The 22,190-nt window shown below is 56.3% G+C and overlaps 1 protein-coding gene across 1 annotated transcript; it reads right to left on the reverse strand.

The window, feature by feature from the left end:
* Nucleotides 1–726: 726 nt before the first annotated feature.
* LAT2 (linker for activation of T cells family member 2) lies at nt 727–15,099 on the reverse strand. Its single transcript, XM_054714252.1, has 13 exons — nt 14,972–15,099; nt 10,714–10,836; nt 10,196–10,235; nt 7,892–7,935; nt 7,671–7,716; nt 7,360–7,397; nt 7,067–7,102; nt 6,957–6,987; nt 6,323–6,378; nt 5,133–5,195; nt 4,747–4,809; nt 3,592–3,712; nt 727–1,540 (listed from the first exon to the last, which is right to left on the reverse strand). Exons 2-12 carry the CDS (start codon nt 10,805–10,807, stop codon nt 3,609–3,611), a joined length of 615 nt encoding a protein of 204 aa, XP_054570227.1. The 5' UTR covers nt 10,808–10,836; nt 14,972–15,099; the 3' UTR covers nt 727–1,540; nt 3,592–3,608.
* Nucleotides 15,100–22,190: the final 7,091 nt, after the last annotated feature.

Here is a 22,190-nt window from a genome sequence, read left to right on the forward strand (position 1 = left end):
GCTTTCTCCTGCCCACGCTCGGTTCAGCGGCTCTAGGGCCCCACCCAGCCTGACCCTCTGCAGCAGGAGGAAGCAGGAGGGGGAGGGCCTGCTGGGACTTCTACTTAGCGCCGCCCCTCCCAGGCTGGCGCAGTCACTTGCCCAGACCACATCGTTGGGCAGTGACACTGAAGAGACACGGAAAAGGCTCTGAGATGTCTGGCTTTTTGGGTTTGGTTTTCAATTAAGAGGAAAAAATAAGGTCCTCAAAAGCAGCAAGGTGAAGTTTTACAAAATACACATACTTCCTCAATCTTATTTTTTGTCTGGAGCTACGGGATCTGTCAGGGGAAGGGATGATGGTGCCCAGCTTGCAGGTGAGGGGCCCGAGAGACATCAGGGTTTCCACCCGGTAACCTAGGAGAGGCTCCTCCCACCTGGAGCCTTCCCTTGGCCCCGCCACACCCCCTGCCCAGGCCATTTCCTTCTGAGCTTGTGGGGTCAGGGCTGCAGGGTGTGAAGTGGCAAATGGCCACAGCTGTGTTCTAGGTGTTTTTTCTAATTTCCTAACGGGGGGGGGGGGGCGTTAATTCTCGGAAAGAATCGTGTGCCATCCTGGAAAGAGCTGCCCTTGGGCCCCAGATCCTGTCCCCAGGCCTCGGCTCCCTTTCTGTGGAATGAGGCTGAGTTGTTCCCTTGGTTTTATGCGAAGCAGAGAAAGCAGACATGAGGATTGCTGCCCTTAAACTAAAAAGGTTTATTGAGGTTTGAAAGGAGGAGGCATGTTTCCCTGAGTGGCTTTTCTGACTCAAAGTCCCACTGGGCCTCTGCCCTTCCCACGAGACAGTCATGCTGCCCAATCAGGGAGCTGAGCCAGCCCTGGAGCAGCGGAGGCATTCACACCACTGCCCCCCCTGCCCGCCCCCTCGGCAGAACTGACGCACTTTGTCCACAGGACACGCCCACTGATAGCCTGGGGGTGGCTGTGGCCTCCTCTCTTCCTCAGTGAACTGAGACCCGAAGAAAGGAGTGCCAGGGCTCCCCAAGTGTCTGCTGAAGTTAGAACTTGTAATGCTTAGAGGAGACAAACTAGACAAAATCTACCCTGGAACGCAGAATATTAAATATGGCTCCACCTGTATATATAAATTAATTACACAAGCTTATCGATCACACACATAAAATCCCAGCCACTGACATTAGTAAGCAATTTGGGATCCCAATCCAAAGCAAAAAGGACACGAACGCCAGTATTGTGTGGTGTTTTAGATGCGGGGATGGGGTGCCACTTGCCCTAAGTGCCGGGCATTCAGTTACGGCAGGGGCTGCAGTGCCCTCGGCGCCAAGTTCCTGCCCAGCCCCCGGGAAGCTGGTTCCACGTGTGACTTGCTGGTCCCGCGTGGCCAGAGGGATGGTCCGTGGGACATGTGGGTGCACCTCCCGTGAGTAGCGTGGTGGGTCCAGAAGTCCAGCTGCTCTGGAGAAGTGATGGTGGGAGACGGTCAGTATTCCGGTGAGCTTTGGGCTCCTTGGCTCCTTCGGTGACGATGAAAACGGTCGGCTAAGAGGAAAAGGTGTGCTTTGGCTAGCACTTGGTTCCCTCGGCACGGGCGCGACTGGCTTTGAGAGGGGGGGGACGCACAGTGATGGCCAGCACTCAGCTGCCCTCCCGGGGCTGAGGAGAGACCCACCCATCAAGCTGAGTCGCTTCCAAGAGCTTCCACTTTTCTTTGAAATCCTGACTGTGCTCTTTGGTCCTGGCCAAGGCCTGGGTGCGTCTGACCTGTCTTCAGGTCCATCTGCAGCCCGACTTCCCGACTCCGGGCACAGGTGCCCGCTCCGTATTTCCCCCCGATGGGCCTCTCCAATGAACAGGCCCAGAAATAAACTGGCCTTGCCCACAAAACCCGCTCTGCCCGTAGCCTCCCAGGTCTTAGGCAAAACCCTGCAATCCCGTTCAACGCCTCTCCCTCGCACCCACACACAGGGCACCCACACCAAGGGCACCAGCAAGTCCTATTGACTCCGCAAAACATTCCGCACCTGCCTCTCCCGCTGCCTCCCTGGGCCAGGGCGGCACCTTTTGTCTGGACTCTTAACTCACTCGCCTCCCTGTTCCCACCGCCGTCCCCCTGTATAGCCGCCCCGTGGTTTCCTCAGGGGCTTGATTCCAGGATGGCACCCCCAACTCCACCAGGTGCCCACCCCGGAGGATGCTAAAGCCCCGTATGTAAGTGCTGTGTTTGCAGGCTGTGCCTACACATCATTTGCATGGATTCAGTGTACTGCTCTGTGCGGCAAATTCAGGTTTTGCTTTTTGGAACTTTCTGAGATTCACACCTCCCCCCCAATATTTTCCATCTGAGGTTGGTTGAATCCGTGGATTCAGAGGGCTGACTGTATTCATTTCTCTACGCAGTAGCCAGTGATCCTTTAGAAATATCAAGTCACTCTTGTGTTTCAAACCTTCCCATGTTCCCTCTTCCCACCCCCAAAGCTCAGAAAGAACCCAGGGGCTGGCCCTACCTGATTGGCCTCCTCCTTCTTCCTCCACATCCTCACTCCCCCGTCACCCCGCCTCCCGCTGCTGTCAGAGCCTCTGAGCACGCCTCTGCTAGTCCCCCTGCTGGATGTCCTTCCCCAGAGGGGTAAGGAGGGCACTCCAAAAGGCTTCCCCGGCCTCCCTCCTGAACTGCCCGCCTTACTGCCTGTCCCTTCCCTGCCGGGTTTGCCTCCACAGGACTTATCACCATGTAGACTTCCTCTCTTTCTCTCTCTTATCTCACGGGATCTGCTGTATCTCTCCCACCACAACGTCAGGCATTTTGTGTATTGTGTTTACTACTGCGTCCCCAGCACCAAAGGCAGGCCTGGCCTCTGGCAGGTGTGGTCAATACTAAGCGAGTGAGTGAACAGTGGGCCTTGGGCTCCAACTTCTGTGGCTGGCTCCGGACCAGCCCAGGCCCGCCCCCCACTGAGAGGACTGTGGGGTGGATCCTGCCCCCCACAACACACCCTCAACACACACTTATTCTAAGTGTGACCTTGGGCAGATGGCTTAGTGCCAGCCAGATGCCTTTGAGGTGGCAAGTGATGGTGTGTGTGTGAGCACTTGACTCCATGCTGGCCAGCAAAGTGGCTGCTTAACACAGTTCAGCCACTACTGCTGTCAGCACCATCATCGCCCAGCCCTGCCCTTTGCCCCCACGTCCAACACTGGCCAAGCCCTGCTGGGCTCATGCTTTATGTGCAGTGTGTTGTCTAAGACACAGGTCCCACTGGCTCCATTTTGCAAGTGAGGAAACAGATCGGGGGAGGCTGCAGAGACCCACCCAGAGCCCACTTCACCCAACACCTCACCAACTTCCCTGCCCGACCACCTCATGCTTGCCATGAATCTGTCACCTCACCAAGCCTGCCTTGGGAGTTGGGGGCAGGGTGGGCGGGGACTGCTTAGGAGGCCCAACACCCTGCAGAGCCACCCCGTTTCAGCACCCATGGGTGCTACCCCTTGGCCCTCACCACGGCTCCTCCAGCCCGAGCTCCCACCTTTCCCCAGGGGATGGGGCCCCTGGCCAGTGAGGCCACCACCCTGCACCAAGGCAGCTGTACCTTCTCCCAGGTCTGCCCTAGGCTTCCGTGGCTGCCACGTCCCCATTTACATAATCGGGCTCTCCATCGTCGTCATCCGGGCTTCCTGCAGGGGAGAGAGGTGCTTCTCTCGGGACTTGCCCTGTGGACCAGCAGGCAAACTGTCAGTGGTTCGCATGGACGCACCCAGACCCGTTCCTGGAGCCAGAACGCCCACCCAGGGCTGGAGCCCCAGAGGCCACACACAGCCTGAAGGAAAAGACTGCCCTGCCCCGACGGAGTGTCTGTCCCGGGTCTGGGATCTGCCAGGTTTTTATTTGTCTACGAGGGAAGCAGAGTCAGTGGGGCTCCATCCACACAGGTGACGGCAGCCTGAGCAGGAGGCCCTGACCTCAGGAGGCCATGGTTCAAGGCCAGTGCAGCCGCCGATGCGCTGCAGCCTTCAGCTTCACTGTGAAATTAGCTGGCCTGCTGCAGGGGGGTCCCTCCCCAGCCAGACCCCCCTGACTCCCACTACCCTTCCGCCCAGCCTCCCTGGCCAGGCCCCCCTGACTCCCACTACCCTTCCGCCCAGCCTCCCTGGCCAGGCCCCCCTGACTCCCACTACCCTTCCCCCAGCCTCCCTGGCCAGACCTCCCTGACTCCCACTACCCTTCCCCCCAGCCTCCCTGGCCAGGCCCCCCTGACCCCTACTACCCTTCCCCCAGCCTCCCTGGCCAGGCCCCCCTGACCCCTACTACCCTTCCCCCAGCCTCCCTGGCCAGGCCCCACTGACTCCCACTACCCTTCCCCCAGCCTCCCTGGCCAGACCCCCCTGACTCCCACTACCCTTCCCCCAGCCTCCCTGGCCAGGCCCCCCTGACTCCCACTACCCTTCCGCCCAGCCTCCCTGGCCAGGCCCCCCTAACTCCCACTACCCTTCCCCCAGCCTCCCTGGCCAGGCCCCCTGACTCCCACTACCCGTCCCCCCAGCCTCCCTGGCCAGGCCCCCCTGACTCCCACTACCCGTCCCCCCAGCCTCCCTGGCCAGGCCCCCCTGACTCCCACTACCCGTCCCCCCAGCCTCCCTGGCCAGGCCCCCCTGACTCCCACTACCCTTCCCCCCAGCCTCCCTGGCCAGGCCCCCCTGAGCCCACTGAAGTTGTCCATTCAAGCCCCTGCTCTCTGGCCACATACCTATGACCCTTCGGGACTCCCGCCACTTCTGGATGGAAGCAGAGTTCTGATAATCCTCATCACCTGCAGGGGGAGAACCGGGGGGAGGGCCTGCAGGGAGGAAGGGGAAGCCACCGTGACTAGTCCTCAGGCCATCGAGGTGCCACGGCCCCTCCAGAGAGGCATCTCGTGCCCTTGGGTGGGCAGCCCCTCGGGTTGGAAGGGCTCCTCATAGAGCATTCCCACTGAGGCCCAGGATGATGGAGCCTCCTCCCAGGACAGGAGGCAGTGCCTGACCCAAAGGCATTGGAGGTGTCGGTGAACTTTTGGGCTTCAAGGAGGGCTATGCCTCTGTGGGGACTTCAGATCTCACCAGTCTCTGCCCAGCTTCAGGCTGGTAGCCTCACCTGAGTTGGGCTCTTTCTGCTTGCAGATGAGCACATTCTCATAGGAATTAGTATCCTCATCATCTGCTGGAGAGAGGGGAGAGGGGAGAGGGCAGAGGGCAGAGGGCAGAGGGCAGAGGGCAGAGGGGAGAGGGGAGAGGGGATAGGGCAGAAGGGAGAGGGGAGAGGGGAGAGGGGAGAGGGGAGAGGAGAGAGGGGTTCATTATGGTGGGCCCTGTCCATCAAGCCTGGCTCTTCCTCTCTCCTTATGCCCCGCCCTCCTGTAGCAGATGGCCTGTCCTGCTAAGGCCCCAGTCCTCTGGGCCCCCCAGGGCCTTGAACATTTTCCTGGACAAGCTTCTTAATGGGCACTGGCCTGGCTCAGCAGCTGCCACTCTGAGCTCCTTCTCTGTCCTCCAAGGTTACCCCTGAATGCACTGGGGAGGGGAGGTCAGGGGAAGGGGCTGCATTCAGGCCCAGGATGGAAATTTGAATGGAGGGAGGCCCATCTCCATCAGGCAGTGAGAGCCACTGGGGGCCCAGGAGAGACAGCCAGGTGGCAGCTTACCTGGAAGCAGACCCTTCAGTTCAGTGGGTCTTTGTCCAGGGGCTTAGGCTGGGTGTGGCATGCCCCCCGCCCCCCACTCCAACTGGAAGCTGAGCTCCAACAACTCACCCATCATCCATTTACATCAGGGGCTCTGAGAAACGAGGGCCCCGCCCCAATTTGGAAGCTGCAGGGGGAAAGAAGAGGACCCACTCCCTGCCCAGCGGTGCCTCACTCCCCACCCCGGCATGGCCCAGGCAGGAGCACTGCCTGCCCTCGGTCCTCAGTTTCTCTTTCTGTAAAGCAAAGGTGTTGAGGGCCTAGAGTTCCAGCATCCGTCAGCAAGTCTGCCCCATCCTGGGCCTTCCTCTGAGGTCCCATATGTGCCCAGCCTTGAATGGGACCTGGATGACGAGGGACCCAGCAATCCTTCTCTTGCTTGCTCACCCCTGTGGCCCACCCCTGACTCCCACACATCTCTCCTCTCCTCTGCACCTGGGCTCCTGCCCGAGGTGCCAGCTCCCGCATCTGCCCCTCCCTCCCCAGTCCATCCAAACCAAGGCTCAGGCTCCTCCCCGGAGTCCTCCCAAACGCCTCTGGTCCCACCAGTGAAGGTGATCTCCATGCTTCTCCTCCCTAAGCCCCTCCTTCCTCTCTGCCTCACCTTCCTGCTGCTTCTGGGACCGCTCCCAGGTGTAATACTCCAGGATGATGGGGTCTCTGGCAGGAAAACACAAACACAACACCAGTTGCTGAGCAGGCCCATTGGGCGGATCTGGGGGGGGGGGGGCGTGGGGGTGTCGCGCGCAGAGCTTCATGGGAGAGGTGTGCAGTGAGGCAAGGACTGCTCCAGCCATCACTCTCCCAGGGGCCCATGGGGGCTGGGCCAGGGTCTCCCCCCACCTCCCCATCCTGCTTCCCTGGACCCCTGAGCCATCCTGGGGCTGAGGGGGAGACAGCCTGGCACTAGCCACCTTGCCATGTGACCCTAGACAAGTCTCTCCCTGCCCTAGGCCTCAGTTTGCCCATCTGTGAGATGAGATCTCTGAGGGCCCTTCCTCTCAGGGACTCCAGGTGCCCCTGTGACTAGTATCTGACTGGAAGATGCAGGATGATCCCTCCACACAGGCCCTTCTCAGAGTAGGACCATGTCCCTGCCACTGCCCCCATACCCACGGAGCCACCTGAAGGGAAGCAATGCTACCGAGCGCCTGCCTGCGCCTGGGCTGGCGGGTTCTAGGGCAGGAGGCCTTCCTGAATAAGGAAGTTCAGGGCAGGGCTGGGAGAAGGCCACTCACATGTAGGCTGCATCTGATCCGTGCCTGCTTCCTGCAGGAGGAGGCGGAATTAGGCCCAAGCTCCTGGAGGTGGCCCCCACTGCGGCCCCCAGTCCCCGGAGCCCACCTACCTCTGCTGAAGTTCTGGTACCTCGGTGATGCACAGTCTGGAAGGACAGCCAAGGGATTCTTACCTGCACACCTTTGCACCTGCTCTTTCCCCTCCCCCACTAGGCCAATCCCATCAGGCCTCCCAGCCTGGCGTATATGTCTCCTGCAAAGGCCTTCCTGTCAGGCCTGGCTCCCCTGGCTCTCCTCCCCCACACCTCCCCTGCACGTCTGCATAGTACCTGTCCCACCAGGTACTCACCTGTCCCAGTCCCACCTCACCCCTGCCCCACTCCTGTGTATGCGGCTCACTCACCCTCGAGGCTGGGGGAGAACTGCAGCAGCTTATCCTTCCTGCAGGGGAGGCGGGGTAGGGGCTGAGGAGGAGCCATGGGGGGTGGAGGTGGGAGGGGAATGGCTCTAGGGTTTTGGGGGATTTGAAGGCCACAGCCCTCCAGCCTCCTGGAGGGAGGGAGGCCCATCTCTATCAGGCACTGGAACTCTGAGGTCTGAAGAGGAAGTAAGGTCTTGGCCTGGGGTCAGCCAGGTGGGGACCCCAGGGTCCTCCTCATCACTTCCTGTGGGGGCTGTGACCCCTCTGGGTCCAGGACAAGGGCTCATTCCTACCTTGTTGGTGCCATGTCAGAGGCTGCGTCCATCAGGGGCCTGGCCACTGCAAAGGACGAGGGGGTGTTAGCTGGACCCCAACGCCAGCTTGCCAGTGTAGCTCCCTCACCCCTTCACCCTGCCAGATCAGGCATGGCCACTACTTCAGGGTGAAGGGACTTTGAAATGAACCCCCCACCAACCCTGAGCCCAGCCCCTGAACCCCTCTGTTTGGGACTCACAGGAATAGGTCCGGGCCACGGCAAAGTTCTGTTGATTCTCTTGCCTGGAAACACATGGGACTGTTTTGAGCTGGGCCTGGCCTCCCACAGCCCACGGGACAGAGGGACAGGAGAGATGGACAGAGGGGGACAAGGAACTGAGAAGGAGGCACATAGTAGGGCAAGAGTGAGGAGAAGGAGCTGCCTGCCACCCCTCCAGGTCTCAGAGCCAGAGCCCTGCCCCTGATGCCCTCATTTTCTGGACTGCACCCCGACCCCACCCACTGGGTGCCCACCCTTTCCACAGGGCCCTGGCCTGGAGTCAGCTGCCAGAAAGACCCATTTCTCAACATGGGGTACCCAGGAAACCCCAGAGATGGCCAGGAGGGTCTGTGGGCAGGTATCTAGTCATTGTCCAGTGTCCCTTCTTCCTTTGCAGCACAACCCTGACTTCTGTTTAGCCAGCAGCACGCCCATCTAAACGCCTGTGTACCGCAGCCTCCCTCGCACCTACATGTGGCCACGTGATAAAGCTCTGGTCAATGAAATGCAAGCCAAGGTTGTTGGGAGTTCCAGGAAAGCTCCTTAGAGGAGCCACTGACAGCTGGGGCACAGCCTTTTTGTCCTTCTCCTTCATTCTTACTACGACCTGGAATGCAGAGGTAAGGGCTGGAGCCCTCGCTGCCATTTTGGACCATGAAGTGCCCTTGAGAATGGAAGCCACCACTAAGGATGGTGAGCAGATTAGCTAATCATTAATAAAGCATTTTGGGCGTCTCCCCTGGATTAATATGGGCACCTGGCCCAGCCTTCTAGGAGCTCCTGGGGAGCGGGGGTTCAGGGTGACGTGATTCAGGATGGATGCTGTGTCTAAATCCACAGGAGAGAACCAGGCATGGCTTCCCGGAGGAAGTGATGCAGGAGCTGGGCCTGGCACACATAGGCTGGCAGGACTGAACCCCAGTGAGGTGGGGAGAACCCAAGCCTCTCCTCCTCCCTCCTCCCACCAGGGCCCCATTTCCCCACCCACTACATGAGGAGGTTGAGTCTACAGTTCTAAGATCAACCAGGGGCCCTGAGTGGGCAGGGGCTGGGTGGGAGAGCAGAGGGAAGATTCTGAGGAGGCCTGCCTGGGGCAGGAGAGTGGGGCACCGGGGAGCCCAGCCCCCTCCTGTGGAGGTTGTGGACCAGCCATCTACACAGTCTCTACAGACGCCTGGAGAGACCCAGTCCTGCCCCCGCGGTGGGCCTGGATGGGGAAATCCTATTTTCAAATCTCATTGTGGTTTTTCAGTTGCAAAAGGAAATGAGAAAGGGCGTGTGTGCCCATTTGTGCGTGAGTAGCCACCCGAATGTGCATACAGTACTGCATGTGTGAGAAGTGCACGCATGAGCAAGCGTGCAGGGAGCGTGTGGGTGTGCGTGGGCGTTTGCACGCGGGCCCTCCATCAAGTCACCCTCCTACTCAACGTAAGGATGCCAATGGCCGCTGCCCCCTGCCTGGGGCTGTCCTAGGGTGGCCCCTGGTTTGCAATGTCTGGCACAGCTGACCCTCCCAGCGCTCACAGAGCGGCCCACCTGCCCTCAAAGTGCCTGGAGCTCCATCACCCAGCCCCACCACTCCGCCGGGTTCACTGACCCCATTGCATCTCTGCCCCACCTCCCTCCTTCCTGCTGCGCCTGAGCCCCTGCTTCCAGCTCTTCTGTGGGCCCCTTGGTCCTTAGAACGAAGGCCAAGGCCTCTCCCTCATCCAGCTCATCTCCCCCGAGACACACGGTACCTGCCACCTCATCCCTGAAAGACAGTGTCCGCCCGGTCCTATGTCAGCGACTGCCCACTCTGTTCTCTCTCCCTCTGAATATCCCCTTTTGCCTCTTTTTCTCTTAAAACCTTTCCCACCTCCTCCATCAGGCCTTCCTTAATCCCCCAGGGACATGCCCACATCCTCCCTGGCTCCTTTAGCATTTTCCCAGGGAGACTCAGACACAGCTCACACTTTGCTCTGTGCCCAGTGTCTGCCCCGCACCCCCAGCCCCTCACTGCACCAAGAGGCCGGATCCCTCTGTGGACACCCGCACAGCAGCTGCCCTGGGCTGGGTTCACAGGAGGATCTCAGCGGGAACGTGGCAGCCCCTCCCTCTGAAGCCCTTGCTGCCTGGGCAGCCCCTGGGTGTCCCCTCTCCTTCCCTGACTGCTCGCGACCCACCGGAGCCCAGCCTGGAGGAGGTGTGAGCAAAGGGGCGAGGCACAGCACGCAGGGTGCCTGAGGGGATGCCCACAGCCCAGGGACACAGTCACTGGGCCGGGGACACGGCGGCACTCACAGGTTCCTCTGCTCATAAATTTTCTCGGGTCGCTTCGCACCTGCAAAAACGGGACCAGGTTAGCAAGTGTCCAGAGCCAGGGTGGAACTGACACCCAAGGCCCCTCATCCTGTCTGCCTGAGCCCTGTCCTAGGACAGCACACGGGGCCGCCGACCGCTGGGGGCCACCTGACATTGACATGGTGTTCCTCACTGTTCATTGAGGAGAGCGGAGTAAAGGCGGATGCCCCAGACGGCCAGCCCAGCCTTTCCTCCCTTTGCCAGAGCAACCCCCGCCCCAGACATACCCCTTGACCCAGCAAAACCAAAGCCCCCCCCCCCGTGAACCAGACGGCGTTCAGGTGCCGCGTGGGGCCAGCCCTTGGGGGAGTCACCCCCGTCTTGTGAGGCTTATCTGACGGCCTCTCCCAAACACAGCCGGGTCTGGCCTGTGAGAGTTTGGGGGTACACTGTCTTCTCCTCCATGGCGCCCATGAGCTCCCCTCCCCAGCCCCTCCCTGTCATAATCCCGCCTTTACCTGAGCGGGAGCAGCGCACACACAGGCTGGCCACCGCCCCCAGCAGCAGCAGGAGGGCCACCCCGGGCCACAGCAGCTCCGTCTCCGCACTCATGTCGGCTCCTGTGCACGTTTCCTGCAGCGCTACAGCGCGAACCAGGGTGGGGGGGCTAGAGGGCTACCCCTTCAGGAGCCCGCCCAGCCCCACACTCTCAGGCCTCTTACCCCCACTGGCCCCTGACAGCCTCACCGCTGAGTCCAGGCTGAGGAGCACCCTTCCCACCCTGGGAGGGCCAGGGAGGACCACACCTCTTCCTCCATCTGGCCCCAGACCTGTACTCGTGACCCCCCAAGGCCAGCATCAACACGTGATAAGGGCTGGGAGGTTCTGGGGACCCACCAGGCAGCACCATGTGCGTGTACACACTCCTGCATCCACCCTCACTTAATCCACACAATTGCCCTTTGAGGGAGGGGCTTGCTCCACTTCACAGATAAAGAAACGGAGGCCAGACATCTCCCAATTGCTAAGTGGAAAGACAGGATTCAAGTTCCAGCATCCAGACCCTAACTCCGGCTTTGCCCACTGCACCCCTCCCTCCTATAAATCCAGCTTTACTCCCCAAGCTTCGAGTCTGTGGACCCTTCTGCATGGGAGCTCCCAGCAGCCCTCACCCAACCTTGGGCCCTTCACCCCATTCATGGCTGCCTGGGGAAGCTGGGAGCAGGATTTCCATTCATTAAAAACCCGTGCACCCAGATTCCTCCTGCCCTGGGAGCTGGGAGGAGGGAGATCAGGGAAGGCTTCTTGGAGGAGGTGGGCTTACGAGCTTGGGACAAGCGAGCTCAGAGGGACCTGGCGTATGGCCCGTGGTGGCTAGTGGTGGGATGTGGGGCTGGAGGAGAGAGGCTACAGGGCAAGGAGGCCCTGAATCCCTGCCTGCTGGCTGCTGTCTCAGTGGCTGGTCCTATTCACAGCCTCAGGGCCACACTGATTGTCTGGTCTTTTTTTTTATATATATATTTTATTGATTCTTTACAGAGAGGAAGAGAGAGGGACAGAGAGCTAGAAACATCGATGAGAGAGAAACATCGACCAGCTGCCTCCTGCACACCCCCTACTGGGGATGTGCCCGCAACCAAGGTACATGCCCTTGACCGGAATCGAACCTGGGACCTTTCAGTCCGCAGGCCAACGCTCTATCCACTAAGTCAAACCGGTCCCGGCTGATTGTCTGGTCTTGGTGATCAAATCTGCACACCAGGGTCTGGTGAAGGCAGGTTCAGCCCCCTTGAGGGGGTTTCCAAGGAGAATCATTGAAACTATAAAGGGACTCAGCCGTCTCGAAATAGCCAGGGGCTGTCTGAGGGGCCGGAGCCCCCACGCTGAGCGCCCGCTCTGTGCACACCTGTGCATCCTGCATCAGGCACCTGGGAGGAGGGCTTCCCCCTCTTTACAGCTGGCGCGGGTGAGGCTTAGGGAGAAGATGGACTTTGTCCTGCCCACCTCCTGCTCCGGGCTCCCCTGAGGCCTGTGTGCCCCCCGCTGTCCCCTCACTTCTTTGAGCTTTGAGCTTCCCGAATCTGGGGCAAAGTCAACAAGACATCTCCATGCAGGGCGGAGCCTCATCAGGGCCCGTCCCAGAGAAGCCACCTCTCCTTCCCCAGAACGTGGTTTCGAGGGAGTCAGTGGGAACACGGGAATTCCCAAATCTCGTGACAGAGTAGCCTCCACGTGAGGAGAAAGACTGGCCCCTGTCACACACGATGCTGTTTGAGGGGATCCGCTCCCCCCCCACTCAGAGGCTGGGCACTGCCCTCCTGGTCTGCACAGCTTGCCCTGCCTCCTGAGGCTGCCCAGGGTGGACTCCCTCCCAAGGTCCCTCGGGCTGTTGGAAGTTGGGAACACCTGCCTCAGAGGGAGGACTCCTGGGGTCAAATCCTGTCTGTGCCTCGGCATCTCTTGGCCTCAGTTTTCTCATCTGTAAAACGGGGGTCAATCACATCCAGCCAGACTCACGGCTGGGGCTTCCCGAAGAGAAAACCCCCTGAGGGCCTTATTTCTGGCTGGCTAGTTTGGACAGCTCTCTCAGGCTCCGAAACTTTGTCCTTGGGTTAGCACGGTGACTCTTTCTGTCCCGAAAGGAGATTTGGGCGCAGACACATGGGGTGGGTCGCACACATGCCCCCTGCGAGAGCTGGGACATGAGTCCACCCCCGGCCACCCCCAGGGGCTGTTTCAGACTCCAGAAGTGAGTCCACACTCTTGACCTGGCGCTTGGAGGCCTGGGACATGACCTGCTGACCTCTGGGGAAGGGTGGCCCTCCACCCCAGAGGACCCTGACTATCGGAGAGCCTTTTGCTTCCTGAGGTGAAGCACACTCAGGGGTGGCCCTGGTCCATCTGCACCCCCTGGCACTGGGGGAGGCTGGGGAGGGGCGCAGGAGAAGGCAAATTCTGCCAGGAACAAAAATCGGATCCCAGGATCACAGGCCTCTGGTTGCCCCTTTGTTAAGTGGGGGAAAGAGCGACACTCTCCCTGTGGGTTTGTCACATGAGACCCGGCATCGAGATGATGCATGGAAGGCGCTGGGGCAGGGGGGGCACAGCTGGCCGTGACTGTCATGACTGCCCGTCATCGGGCTCCCGGGGCAGGGGCAGCTGCAGCCCGTTGGGGACAGAGCTGCCTTGGGGCCTGCAGCGGACAGTCTGGAGCAGGCCTCTCCAGAGCCTTCCCTGCCTGCTCCCCAGACAGGCAGGCCTGAGCCTCCCTCCCCTGCCTCACGTGGGCCTTGTGCTGGGCCCTGAGAGGGGCTGGGATCGGAAGAGAGCACGGCTCTTGCCCCAGCCCCTCAGCTAGCTGTCACCGACACCCACAGCACCATGTGGAGACACCAGGCCCAGAGCGGAGTACTCTGTCCAAGCTCACACCGCTGGCCAGTCACGGAAGCAGGATCAAAGCCCGGGCACGCTGCCTATGAGGGCCACACTCCTTTACCTTTTTCTTATATTTTTAAGAATCATGAAATATTTTTTTTAAAAAGACTAATTTGAGTAAAACTCCTATGCCCTCGATCCTCCTCCCCACCGAATAAAACGGCCCTCTCTCGTCACTTTCCACCCATGTTGAGAGCAGATGGGGTGGGTAGGTGGAGGGAGAGAGGCTGGGCCCCAGGAGAGGCCCCAAGAAGCCCGCAGGGCTGGGTGGGGTAGGCAGGGTGGCTGTTACAGCCCGTGGCTCTGCAGGCCAAAATAGCACAAAGGGAAGTGGGCAGTTTTCATATGAACAAGGTTTGCACCGAGCTGTGTGGGAAAGCCCTCAGGGCTGCGCTGCGTGGGCCTCAGCGTCTGAGCCTCCCGCCCAGAGAGGCCCTTGGAGGTGATCCTGCCCACTCTCCCAGCACCTGTCACGCTGTAGATGGGGGAACTGAGGCCCACCAGGGCTGCAGGGCAGGCTGGGGGTGGAGAGCGAGGCCCTGGTCTTAGCCCCCAAAAGGCTTTAGCCACCGGGCTCTGCTCTGGGGTCTGTTTCATTTTCCCAAATAACCTTGGCCTTCAGATGAGGCCGTCCCAGGGGCTTCTAATGGAGGCTCTCGGTGCTCAGGTGACTGGTGCAGGGCCTGGGCAGCCCTTGCCCCAGGGTAGGAGTGGAGGATGGCGAAGGCCAGGGCCACCTGTTGACAGAGTTGGGCACAGGGAGCTCTCCAGGGCTTACATCTAAGGCCCCAGCAGAGAGCTGGCCGGCCGGGCCGGGGACTGGGTGGGACGGCAGGGACAGATGCTTCCATCTGGCCTGGGGCAGGACCTAGGCGCGCTCGCCTTAGAGTCTCACCCATTCTCCCGTGCGTAGCCCCGTGTCTGAGATATTACAGTTCCGTTTTACAGATGAAGAAACCTAAGTTCATGGGCAGGGACCGGGGGCCACTGTCCTGGCCCCTCACAGTCTCTGGAAGTGAGGGGACCACCCCGGAGGCCTCCTAGGACGGCAGACCGGGCTGGGAAAGGTGAGGGCAGGGAAGTGGCTGAACCCCCAGAACCAGGCTGCCTGTCTGAGTGCCGCAGGGTCCAGGGTGAGGGCTCCCTAATCAGGGGTACCAGGGCAGGAGTGGGGTCAAAGGAGGGGGTGTCAGGCATCCCGACATCTTCCCACTTCACCCAGCAGGCCGCCAAGTGCTCAAGAGAGGCCACTCCAACCCCATGGGGTGTCGGAGGTCGGGGGGCAGCCTCAGGACCCCTGTCCTCAGGGCCAGGCTCCAGGCACTCCGGGGAAAGGCTTACCTGAGAGTTGGGGGCTCTTCACTGCGGCCACCTCATCTTGAGCCCACACACCTGCAGGAGCTGACTCCAACACCACAGACACTTGCGGGCAGCAAGCAAGGCGGCCGGCTTCCTGTCAGCCACTGAATCATCCCTCACACATCCGCTGCCCTGCCGGACAGGCTCTGGTGCGAACACAGAGACACATGCACCAGAGAGAGAGAGAGAGAGAGAGAGAGAGAGAGAGAGAGAGAGAGAGAGGGGGAGGGAACAGAAAGCCATGGACACACACACTAAACACACACGTGTAAACACAGGTCACACAGAGTAAGAGACACAGCGGGGCAGGGAGGAAGAATGAAATGGGAGTGCACACACGGACACACACACAGGCAGCGAGAGTAGGAAGACACGGAGAAGCACACACTAAAGAACACAAATACACACCAACACCAAAACACGCACACACCAACTCCAAGACAGAATCGGGGGGAGAGAGGGAGAGAGAGAGACAGAGGAGATAAACAGGCAGGAAGAGAATGAGAAAGAGAAGCACATGCACTACATGCAGAGACACGGAGAGGGACAGAGAGACAGGCAGGGACTGAGCGTGAGATCAACCAAGAGTGTCAGACTCAGAGGGAGAGGGAGACACGGGAAGACAGAGACACAGAGACAGAGAGACCGATTGTCGGAGGCGCAGAGCGAGGGCCAGAGCCAGATATTCAGAGAGCAAGAGTCCCAACAATGGGGTGTACAGTACACACACACACACACACACACACACACACACACACACACACACACACAACATGAGACGGGTGGACAGAGAAGACAGAACAAAGGCTGGAGGGAGACCAGGCAGCTGGCAGGGAACGGACAGCCACAGGCATTAGAGGGAGCAAGAGAGGCAGCCACGCTGAAGGACAGGACAATCCCGGCTTCTCCTGTCCTGGGAGCCGCATCGCATCACCCCGTTTTGCAGATGAGGCAGGGTGAGGGCAGAGCAGGGTGAGGGCACTGGCGGTGTGACCACAGCCCACGCGGACCATCTGCTGCCCCGCGCCAGCCCTTCGCTCCGCTGTGAAAGGTGTGAGGGGAGGTCTGGAAGGCACCGGCTCCCTGGGGGAGACTGGCTCCAGTGTTCATGTCGCAGGTCATTAGTAACTTGCCCAAAGCCATGGAACTATTAGTGGCACCCCAACTGCCAGAGATCACAGAGAAGCCCCCGAGGGTCCCCAACACCCCATCAGTCTGGCACTTCAGAGCCTGGTGTCCCCAGCTCTAGGCTGGGATTGGGGTCTCTTGTGGCCCTAGCCGGGGTGGCCAAGACCTCCTGCAGTCCAGGTCCAGCCAAGGCTGGCAAGGGGCCAAGTGCACACAAGGAGGCTCAGCCGGAACCGAAACAGAAACTGAGGGCCGGGCCCGCTGCTGCCACCCCGTGGGAGAGAAGGGGGGTGCACAGACTAGAGCTCTACTGCCCAGAGCTTGTCCCCATCCCTGTATGTGGTGGGACTAGGACTAGAACTAACCTCATCTGACTCCCAAACCTGTGCCAGTGCAATCACTACCACCACACGCCCTTATTTCATGAGGGTGTGACTACATTTAAAAAAATATATATATATATTTTATTGATTTCAGAGAGGAAGGGAGAGGGAGAGAAATAGAAACATCAATGATGAGAGAGAATCATTGATCGGCTACCTCCTGCACACCCCCGACTGGGGACCGAGCCCACAACAGGGACATGTGCCCTGACCAGGAATCGAACTGTGACCTCCTGGTTCATAGGTCGATGCTCAACCACTGAGCCACGCCACCTGGGCTACATTTAATCTCCATGGTCACTTTTGCTGGCTGGATGTTTCTTACCCAGGTGAGAACACGTTGCCTCAGAGACCAACTGGATTTGAATCCAGACCACCAAAGTGTCGAGAGCCCCTTATCTTCCCACCACCTGAGCGCAGGGACACCCGTGGGTGAAAGCCAGCAGCCCTCCTCCCTGGGCTGCCGGCCTGGCCCCTCCTCCCACAAGTGGGCAAACCTGGTAGGAGGGGCCCACCTATAGACAGGCTTCCATCTATCCCTGGACCACGTGCCTCCCCGGGTTTCCTGCCTGCAGAGATGGTCAAAAGCTCCAACAATCTCATGGGAACAGAGTTCTGTTTTACAGTCCCGACTTCTGCCTCGGCTCGGGCCTTAGCAATGGCAGGTGCTGGAGAAGTAACCTCTGACCCCTGGAAAATCTCCAGGTCCGACCAGTGTGACCAGGAGCTCTCCTGGACCCTCTCTGAGCCCATCTTCCAGCATAAAAACCCAAAGACCCTTTTTGGACCTGAGTGGGAGGAGCTTGCCCCCTTTCTAGGCACCTGTCAAATTTCTCCAAGTTCTATTATATTTATAAACCATTCACTTGTGAACTAGAAAATAAGCTTTAAAAAACTAGACAATTCATGTCCAGTTGTATAAATTCTAGTGCACTTTATTTTGTTTACAGTTCGATGGGCTTTGGTATACTGCATTATCTATAATAATAAAAAAGAAAGATGCTAATTAGACCAGACGTCCTTCCGGACATCCTTCCAGACGACCTTCTGGATGAAGCTAGAGCTGCGAGGGAAGCCCGGGTCCTGGGTGCCAGAGGCAAGCCAGTGCCAGCAGCTGGAGGAAGGAAGGCCTACTCTTGCACAAATTTTGTGCATCGGGCCTCTAGTATATAACATAAAATTTACCATCTTAACTGTGTGAGTCAGTGGCATTAATTATACTCAAATATTGTACAACCATAACTACTTCCAAAACTTTTTCATCACTCCAAACAGGGCTATTTAGCTTTCCAGTTCACAGCTGCTTCAGTTGTGTGCACTCTTGTTATAGAAGCAAAATGCCTAGGTAGAAATGCAATAGCTCTAAGGACTCTATAAACAGTTCTAAGGATGAGAATATCCTGGGGTCACACACCTCCTAAAAGTTAATGGGAAGGTATGGATTTTCATCAGAAAAAAATGCACCTTAAGAAGTACATACAATGTTCTAGAAGCCCCTGGAGCCCACCATGAAGTTGTCTTGCCACCCCCAACTCTCAAGGTACAAATGAGCATTACTCCCACCCCTGGTCCCGTCATTCATGACATTTCTCTCTGATAATTAACTCACTACCCAATGGAACCTAGAATATTCCATTCTTCTGCCTCGCGCTACCTAAGTAACTGCTTTTATAAAAATATTTCAAAAGTTCATATTACATATGTGTCATTCTGTCTGTAAGCATTTGGGACAAACTTTCTGTTACCATAACCGTGACTCATCCACATTGTTGCAAGTGGCTACCATTCATTCCTTTAAGGAGACTTCTGTACAACATTCCATCATCTGAATATAGGTTTTGCCGCTATGAATGTTCTCTTGGATATATACCTGGAGGGGAACCACTGCATATGGAGTATGGGAACCTTCAATGTTCAAATTCATTCCCAAAGCGGCTACACCCGTTTATATGCATCTGTAAGGGAGGAGAGACCCACGAACTCTCCAGCGACTGTCGTCAGGCTTCCTGACTTGCCATTTTAAATGGGTGTAAAATAGTCTTTTATTTCTTTAGTCTCAATTTACAATTCCTTGATTGCAAATGAGTTGAACATCATTTGGGGGCCATTATTTCCTCTTCTGTGAAATAACCATTAACATATTTTGCTTAGTTTCCTATTGGGTTTTTTTTTTTTACCAATTTGCTGGAATTCTTCATATATCCTTCGTTTTAGTTACATGCATTTTCTTTTTGTTTTAATAAAGTACTTTAAAAAATCGCCGAAACCAGTTTGGCTCAGTGGATAGAGCGTCGGCCTGCGGACTGGAGGGTCCCGGGTTCGATTCCGGTCAGGGGCATGTACCTTGGTAGCGGGCACATCCCCGGTAGGGGGTGTGCAGGAGGCGGCTGATCGATGTTTCTCTCTCGTCGATGTTTCTAGCTCTCTATCCCTCTCTCTTCCTCTCTGTAAAAAATCAATAAAATATATTAAAAAAAAAATAAAGTACTTTAAAAAATCTAATGAGTATGTTCTTTTTTAAAATATATTTTTATTGATTTCAGAGAGGGAAACATTAATGACGAGAATCATTGATCAGCTGCCTCCTGCATGCCCCCTACTGAGGATCGAGCCTGCAACATGGGCATGTGCCCTTGAACAGAATCGAACCTGGGACTCTTCAGTCTGCAGGCCGATGCTCTATCCACTGAGCCAAACTGGCTAGGACCTAATGAGTACATTCTTAATTTACAGAAACTCTGGGCTATTTAAAAAGCTCCTCTGGCCCAGCCAGCGTGGCTGTGGTTGAGTGACAACCTATGAATCAGGAGGTTGCAGTTCAATTCCGGGTCAGAGCACATGCTCGGTTGTGGGCTCAATCCCCAGTGGGGGTCGTGCAGGAGGCCGCTGGTCAATGATTCTCATTGATATTTCTCTTTCTCTTTCCCTCTCCTTCTCTGAAATCAATAAAAATATATTTAAAAAATTGATGGTGCTATTACAATTCGTTATTAAAAAAAAAAAAAAAGCTTCTCTGATTCCCTCTTTCCTAATCCTGTTTAGAAGGATAAGCTTCTAGGCCAGTAATGATTTTTGTTTATTAATCCTCACCCAAGGATATTTTTTCCATTGACTTTTAGAAAAAGTAGGGGGCGGGGGGAATAGAAACATTGATATGAGAAACATCAACCGGTTTCCTCCCACATGAGCCCTGACCCGCACCAGGGATCGAGCCTGCATGCCCTTGACTAGAACTGAACCCAAGAGCCTTCAGTCCACAGGCCGATGCTGTAACCACTGAGCAACCGGCTGGGCCTAGCCCAGGAATGGTTCTAACATTTACCTTGTCCCCTGCAATGAACAGAACAGGTATAAGAAACAAATTCTCTCTAGTGTCCAAAACGAATACCAAAGAGCCTGCTGCTGTGAAATAGTTTGCTTTATTTGTATATTTACTATTTTACAGTAAGAGGGTGGTTACAGGTGGGGGAGAGATTAGTAGGTTACAATTAAGTACATAGTCTTCATCATCATTTTGATTCATTTTCATGACAAAAAAAACTTGCAACGACTTTAAGATACCAGACTAAGATGCTTATAAGCCCGTAAACCTCACACTAATGAGAAAGGAAGACATCATCTCAATGATGTAAAACATTGGCCAAGAAAATACGAAAAATAGAGCAAAGCTCCTCACCAAAAAAGGTCACAGGTGGCCAGACCCAGGCGAACCACTCTCTTATGCATGAGGAGCCCGGGCAATAGCCACCTGGGACACACAGCATGGACTGCTGTCCTGTCCTCTCCTCCCCATTTCCCTGAAAGAGCACTGGTGAGAAGTCCCATTGGGCAGATAGCAAGCAGCTGAACAGAAATGGGCTGCCCACCCCATTCTCCACCACATCAAGAAGCACCATGGACTACCCCGGGCCCTGTCAGGTCCTTCTGCAGTGGACAGTCCAGAGTGAACCTTGTCAGTGGCAGTGACTCTGCATGACCTCAACAGCCAATGGAATTTGAAGACTGAGGGGAAAGAACCAAAGTGTACTTCAAGTACAACTTGTGAAAAGAGCAGATTATAAGGCTGCTTAAAAACCAGCCTCCTCACACTGCAAAGAAATGCTGTTTCTATGCCTGGCCAGCATGGCTCAGTGGTTGAGTGTCAACCTATGAACCAGGAAGTCATGGTTCGATTCCCGGTCAGGGCACATGCCCAGTCTCAATCCCGTGTGGGGTGTGCAGGAGACAGTTGATGAAGGATTCTCCCTCATCATTGATTGATGTTTCTCTCTCCCCCTCTCTCTGAAATAAAAAAATAAAAAATAAATGCTGTTTCTATTGAGTCTCAAGACAGAGTGGCTTTACAAATTGATGTTAATTAGCTCTTCTGGTTCTAGACTTAAGCTCTACCAAGTAATCTCCTTCATTGAGAAAATCAGGCTAATCCTTAAAAATCATAAGCTGAAAGTGAACAGTAGGTAAAATTACAACACCTCCCTCCTTTCCCCAAATGTCCACTTCCAACTTCCTCCCTCTTTACGCCTCCTGCTCCCTAAGACCTCCCTGAAGAAATAGGACTTTTGAGTCATGAAAGGAAACCCAGGCTCTGGAAGTCTGCTGTGGCAACAATTCCTTTCCTAGGACCTGGAGAAACAATCTGGCCGCTAGAAGGCAGCTATGCTCACCACTATACCACCAACGCTGCACCGATCTGGCCTCTGACAATGGATTCCAAGGTAAGAACATTGGTAGAAACCTATTAATAAAGGGACTCCATTTGTAATTTCATTAAATTTTGTTTCTCTGAAGCCAGCTCAATAGCACAGAGAAATCAGGCATCACCTGTTTTAAACCTATCTCTGAATATTCACATAGTAGGTGCAAACATTTATGAAACAGAGCCTATTTATTTAGGTGCTTCTTTGGGGAAAGATGTATCCTTCTCTCTTCATTCAGTTAACTTATGGGAGGCAGATACTACAATGCTTTCTGTAATATTTAATATTACAGAACTATTACATACCATGGAGGTGCTTATGAGAAGCAACCGCTGTAAAGTTATAGCAATATATGGGGGGAGGCAGGAAGACAGCTGCACAGGAGTTTCATTTCAACTACAAAGAAACCTCTGGCCCTGGCCAGGGTGGCTCAGTTGGTTGAGTGTTCTGTGCACCAAACAGTTGCCCGTTTGATTCCCGGCCAGAGCACATACCCTGGTTATGGGTTTGATCTCTGGTAGGAGCGCGTACCCCAAGAACAAAACAATTTTTAAAAACCTCTGAATTCCTGGGAAGCCTAGCTGATTCCTTCAAGGGTTTGAACATTCTACAGGTCCTCCAAAGATGGAATCTAACAGCACCTTTGGAAAGAAGCCTCAGAGTTGGATTTCAAGCCTCTGGCCATTAGAAAACCCCTCCAGGAGACGGGTCTCCCCCTTAAAGAAAACATCAGTAGGCAGCAAATCCTTTCCTCCATGTTCTTGCCTGGGTAGCAGTTGAAGTAAACAGTCACCCATGCACTCACCAGAACAGCTCTACCGCCCCCACCTTATTTCTCCCGGTCAAGCTGCCATCAGGGCTCTCACCTTTAGGCAAGCAAACTGCACCCGGCCAGGCCCTCTGCCCTCACTCTCCAGTGCCAGCCTGGCCTCCCACACAGCTCCAAGCCCTGCTTGACCACTGAGTCATAAACCCACCAAACGACACAGCAGC

The sequence above is a fragment of the Eptesicus fuscus genome, chromosome 4 (assembly GCF_027574615.1).
Source record: "Eptesicus fuscus isolate TK198812 chromosome 4, DD_ASM_mEF_20220401, whole genome shotgun sequence".
Classification (NCBI taxonomy): domain Eukaryota; kingdom Metazoa; phylum Chordata; class Mammalia; order Chiroptera; family Vespertilionidae; genus Eptesicus; species Eptesicus fuscus.